The sequence below is a fragment of the Arvicola amphibius genome, chromosome 1 (assembly GCF_903992535.2).
Source record: "Arvicola amphibius chromosome 1, mArvAmp1.2, whole genome shotgun sequence".
NCBI classification, from domain to species: Eukaryota; Metazoa; Chordata; class Mammalia; order Rodentia; family Cricetidae; genus Arvicola; species Arvicola amphibius.
This window is the reverse complement of record NC_052047.1, coordinates 110364530-110370529: the sequence shown is the minus strand read 5'-3', so window position 1 is coordinate 110370529 and position 6000 is coordinate 110364530. Positions and strand designations below refer to the sequence as shown.

At 41.0% G+C, this 6000-nt stretch overlaps 1 protein-coding gene across 1 annotated transcript; it reads left to right on the top strand.

The window, feature by feature from the left end:
• Window positions 1-1669: 1669 nt before the first annotated feature.
• Window positions 1670-2710, top strand: LOC119823813 (olfactory receptor 10A3-like). The gene has a single exon (XM_038343908.1). It carries the CDS (start codon window positions 1670-1672, stop codon window positions 2708-2710), a length of 1041 nt encoding a protein of 346 aa, XP_038199836.1.
• The last annotated feature ends 3290 nt before the right edge of the window (window positions 2711-6000 follow it).

The following is a 6000-nucleotide window of genomic DNA, read 5'->3' as shown; positions in this document are numbered from 1 at the left end:
GTGAACATGGTCCAAATCAAGCATAAGTGAACTTGCTTTCACTGTTTGCTAATGCTCTCCAGATCATCATGAAGATAACATAGCATGTCTGCTACTGGCTGTGTCTATCTGTCCTCCTGACATCCTCATCTCTCCTGGTGAGTTCGCTCTGGATCTCAGAACATCACACACACACCAATCCTTGGATCTCAGAACATCACACACACACACACCAGTCCTACCGTGTGATTCAGGATCTCTTCTAAACTGAGCAAGTCAGTCTTCATGCATCTTCCTTTTCCTGAATTAAGGAATCTTCCGCTGCAACGTCTTGAAGTTGGAGTTGTTCTTCCCCTCACCCCCCCCTCCCCATTCCATACCTTAAAACTTCTCAATTGTTTTCTCATTGTAAAAGGTTCTGGCATCACTTTAATGCATATTATAGGTAAAGATAAAATCTAGATGTTTATAAGTTCTTTATTCTCAAAATATTGTATTAATGTCTTTGATGAACCAGGAGCTGTTGTAGGCATAGTGCACATAGCAAACAAAATACTCGTTCCCTATGCTGCTCTAGAGGGTTAGGTTTTTCTGTATGAAAAACAAATGTCATCTGGTACTAACAGGGTAAAATAGAGGTAGAAGTACAAGGGGGAGTTATGGGCTTTTGGAGGGACTGTTTGATGTTGCCTACTGGTTAAGACACATGCCAATTTCATGCAGCACACTTAGCTTCCGTTGCTCTCTGGACTCTAATGTATTGGTAGCCATACAGAACCTAGGGAATGGCAGTTAACCAGAACTTTCAGAAAAATTGATGTTTTCATGGATTTCTGAGTAGGGGACTAGAGAGAGGGAAGAATCTCTCAAACCACAAATCCACAGTGACTTTCAAATGGGCTTTGAAAAAAGCACTAAGGTCATAAGGAAGATACTTGGGCATCCCTAAAAATGCCACATTTGGGTTCATTCTAATAGGATCCAGTAGCTTCAGGTATGGGCAGAGATCTGAAACCAATTTAAATATTTTTACGTGTGTCACCAAATAAAGGTAAATTTGAAACACACTCCCTTTGTGTGTTCCTATAAAATGGTTTGAAGAGCTTTTAACTGTCAAAAATAGCCCTTTAATTTTCATTTGAATATAATAAATATTGTCAATAAGCATATATATTTAAAATATAAATACCAGATTACAAACATTTTTGTGGCTAGCTTTCCCCCCTTGTTTCTGAGCTAAGTATTGTGACTTTTGGGTTTATAAATTAAAAACCTGTCTCTATATGGTGAAAACTTCTTTTTTTGAAGACATCACTCTTTTGTGGCTAGCTTTTTAAATCTATTTGCTTTTTCCTGTTATAATTTTAGAGGCCTTAAAATTGATATTTACCTATATTTAATAAATAATACATACTGAAGGAACAGCTAGAATCATGTAATTTATGTTTACTTTAAATTATATTTCATTTTGCACTATTTATCACTTGCAATAGAAAACTGACAGTATTTTATATATTTAAGAATACATTTTTCATCTAGAATTCTTCATTTCTCCTTTTGTATTTGAATGATTGATTATTGCAAGTGTGTAGCTACTCTCCAAATTAACAATGGGTGTTTTTGTGGGGACGGTCTCTTTTATTATAGTCTGGCAGAATTCCTGGGGCAAATGCTAGCTGGAGCTTAGATCATGACTTCTTTCTTATATTTTATGCCCCTAAGAACAATTCAGGGCTCCACTACTGCAACAAGGGTGCAGAATGACAGCTCTGCAGCTGAGTTCATCCTCTTGGGCTTTTCTGCCTTTCCTGAACTCCAAGGGCGAATGTTTGGGGCTTTCTTGATTATTTATCTGGTGACTCTGATAGGAAATGCCCTCATCATCACCATCATCTTCCTGGACCAGAGCCTGCACATCCCCATGTACCTGTTCCTGCAGAATTTATCTGTGGTAGAAATAAGTTTCAGTGCAGCCATCACACCCGAAATGCTGGTGGTTCTGACCGCTGAGAAAGCCACCATTTCCTTTGGGGGCTGTTTTGCACAGATGTATTTCATTCTTCTCTTTGGTGGGACTGAGTGTTTTCTCCTAGGGGCAATGGCTTATGACCGATTTGCTGCAATCTGCCATCCTCTGTCCTACCCGGTCATTATGAACAAAAGAGTCTTCGTGAAACTAGTGATATTCTCATGGATATCAGGGATCATGGTAGCAACTGTGCAGACCACATGGGTGTTTAGCTTTCCCTACTGTGGCCACAGGGAAATTAACCATCTCTTCTGTGAGACTCCTCCAGTGTTGGAGCTTGCATGTGCAGACACGTTCCTGTTTGAAATCTATGCCTTCACAGGCACCATTTTGATTGTCATGGTCCCCTTCCTGTTGATTCTCTTGTCTTACATCCGAATTCTCTTCGCCATCCTGAGGATGCCATCCACCACAGGAAGGCAGAAGGCCTTTTCCACGTGTGCCTCTCATCTCACGTCTGTCACCCTCTTCTATGGCACGGCCAGTATAACTTACCTACAGCCCAAATCCAGGTACTCACCGGACACCAAGAAACTGATGTCATTGGCTTACACACTGCTCACCCCTTTGCTGAATCCACTCATCTACAGCCTGAGGAACAAGGAGATGAAAAAGGCCGTGGTGAAATTATGGCAAAGAAAAGTGGCTTTACACACAGCTTGTTTAGTTGAGGACCTTGGTGTTTTTCTGTTATGTTATTGAGCTCTATATGGATTTTGAAGAAGGTAAAAACAGAGTACCCTTTTTGGTTAGAGAATGTTTCTTTTCTTAATATCTCCATGCTTGAAGGCATATCACATTAACCTTCTCTTTTAGTACTGCCGTCAATTGTTTTAAGAAGTATATGCTTCTGTAACAAATGACGAACAGTTTGTTGATCCATATCTATTATTGACATACAGATCATTGCTAGAGTGTTGCTATTAAGTAGATTCTTTTTTTCATTTATTATTTTAGTTTTCTTTATTTTCTGATAAAGGTAAAAACAAAAAGAAAAATGTGTGTTTTTTTAAAAGTAGATTCTTGAATAAACATATAATTCTTTATGTTCATATGCTTGGTGATTTCATTTTTGTGTGCTAGATTCTTCAAAAAGTGACTGATGGAATGAGTCATATTGTTCTTATATAGTTAAAATTTTAGAGTTGCATTTATTTATTATTTGTGAACATGCAGGCTTGTGGGCATGCCATGGTAGAGGTGAAGGCCACAGGCTGCTATCTAGGAAGCAGGTTTTACAATTGATCATAAATGGAACATAGTGGGAGATCTTGCTCATCTTGCAAGAATTCTATTTGGAGGTCTTAGCTGTTTTAAAACAAAGGTTATTGGTGTTGGTTTGTGTGGTTTGTGCTTCATGGTATCCTGTCTGCTTTTCCACAGCCTGATGGGATTGCTATACATCATCAAGATGAATATTTTCCATGCTAGGCTGGATGACCTGATGATCATGCATGACTGTAACCTCCTCTGAATTCCAGAGAATTATCAGATTAAAATACAACCCTTGCCAGAGCATTTCCTGTTTCTAGCTCTCTCACACCCCTGAGGGTAAGGAAAGGGGTATGGTGGGTCATATTCCCACCAAAATGGAGGAGGACCCTGATGGACGGAAATGCTCATACCAAGGCCTCAGCTTGACCCAGAAGCTGATAGACTAGGCCTTATGGGCCATTAATGAGAACTTCAGTGCCAAGTGTATGTCCCTGTATGGCAGAAATATCAACCAGGGCCCTTTACACATTTATTCTGATACCCTTAGTTTCTAGTTTGGTTAGGCAGAACCCACTAACCATGCAGATGGAAAAGTACATGTGCTGCCAAGCGGCACGTCTCTCAAAGGTGATGAGTTGAGATGGCAGCCAATATGAGAAAGAGTAGATATTGTGGTTTTGGGCTTCCCGGAGAGTGGAAGGTTCAGGGCAGCATGTTTCTTGGTTCTGAAGAGGCTTGTCTGCAGGAGAACCTGACCAGAAAGGACAGTGATGGGCAGCAAGGATGGCACTGATATCCAGGACAGTTCACAGGACCCAGATTCCACTCCCTAGAGCCTGCTTGAGCACCAGAGGTTATGGCCGTATTTACATTTGGGCTCCTGGCCGGCTGCTTTGCAGTATCTGCCCTGAGGTCATCTCCTAGTGATGTGAAAGGCTTCTTCTCTTAAGAACCACGTTTCCCATGACACACCACGATCACAAAGGCACACTCAGACACATTACCATTGGGAAGAAGCCATGGAGGCTGGAGGCCTGCCATGATTAACCTTCCTTGACTGACTTATCCAAATCTGGTTCTGTTTGCTGTATCCTGGGCTGGGCTGTGGTCATTCTGTGGGGGTGTCTCCTAGGATGCCATACAGAAAGCACAGACAACTCTTAAAGAATTTGTTATTTTATTTGTTTTATCAGCCTGGGAGTAATCAGGACCACCAAGTCAGACCTTATGTCCCTCTTTTCCTCTTTCCCCCTTTTCTTCATCCCTGCCTTCTCTGAAAACTGCTCATGTCTGATCTTTGTGTTTGTGAGTGTGGGTTTCCTTCTCCAGTGGGTGAAGGTGATAACTATTGGATTTCTAATACAAAAACACAAGTTGTAGATTTTAAGAAAGGAACTAAATTGAAATCTCTAATTTGAAAAAATGTTAAAAAAATACACTAAAATAAATTAAAGGAAAGAATAAAATAAAACTAGCTGGTCATTGTGGAAGTTAATAATCCTATCACTTGGAAGCCAAAATAGGAGAAACCATATGTTCTAGGCTAGCCTGGACTCCATAAAAACCAAATCTCCTCTTAAAAACTAAATCCTTCGCAAAGCTAAATGCCCAGACCTCAAAACACCCCAAAATAGATACAATCAAATACACAAACTCTAAAAGCAAGACAAAAGAAAGTATAAATAAGAAAACCCTAATTTTAATGCTGATTCTGATGTCTTCATGTTTTTGGAATTTTACTCGTCCTTAGAGAGAATGAGGTTGTTCTATATAAGAGGGTAGAGTGATGATGATGGTAAGTGTGGTGGAGATGAACAACACTGCGAGGATCAGACAAATTGACAGTGTTAGTGAGCTAGTACAGTGCTTGTTGACTGTCAGTCTAGGCTTCCTCAAGATGAGGAAGGAGGTTGCCTTGAGCTCAGGAGTTGGGGGTGTGTGTGATGAAAGACCTAAGGAGACACTGCTCTTGTTAAAGAAAAAGAAAATGAAAAAGAAAAAAGTCACAGTACAGCCATCCCAGGGCGGTTAATAAAAAGATGGAAAACTGTCAGGAACCCTTCTGTGCCGGGCACTGTTCAGCACTTGACCTCTCTCTTTCATCCTCTGTATACTATGAGAGACACTGCTCAGATACCTCATGTGTCAGTCCATTGATAGTTTCCCTTTCCTAGGTAGGTACTGGATTCTTTTTCTAGTTCTTTAAGTCTGTAATTTATAATTGCAACTTTATTATAAAGAATTTGCAAATTAAAATTTTACTTGGTGAAGAAAAACATAGAGTTATCCTCCTGGATATTGGAAGTAGACAAGATTACCAGGCAAAAATTGGGAACTTGGAGGTGGGGTGGTATGGGGGCAAGCAGAGATGGGGAGAGAAAAGCTTGAAGGGGAGGATGGGGAGAGCTTAGGGGAATGGGGTGCTTGGGATATAGGAAGGGTGGATATGGGAGCATGGAAGCATATACCCTAATTTAGGGAGCCATCTTAGGGTTGTCAAGAGACTTGACTCTAGAGGGGTTCCCAGGTATCCAGGGAGATGCCCCCAGCTACTTCCTTGGGCAGCTGAGAAGAGGGAACCAGAAAAGGCCAGATCTTATAGCCATACTGATGAATTTCTTGCATATCACCATAGAGCCTTCACTTGGCGATGGATGGAGATAGAGACAGAGCCCTACATTGGAGCACTGGACTGAGCTCCCAAGGTCCTGATGAGGAGCAGAAGGAGGGAGAACATGAGAAAGAAAGTCAGAACCGTGAGGGGTGCGTTCACCCAC

Coding starts and splice junctions, on each gene's coding strand:
- LOC119823813 (XM_038343908.1), top strand. CDS start 1,670: ATGACTTCTTTCTTATATTTTATGCCCCTAAGAACAATTCAGGGCTCC.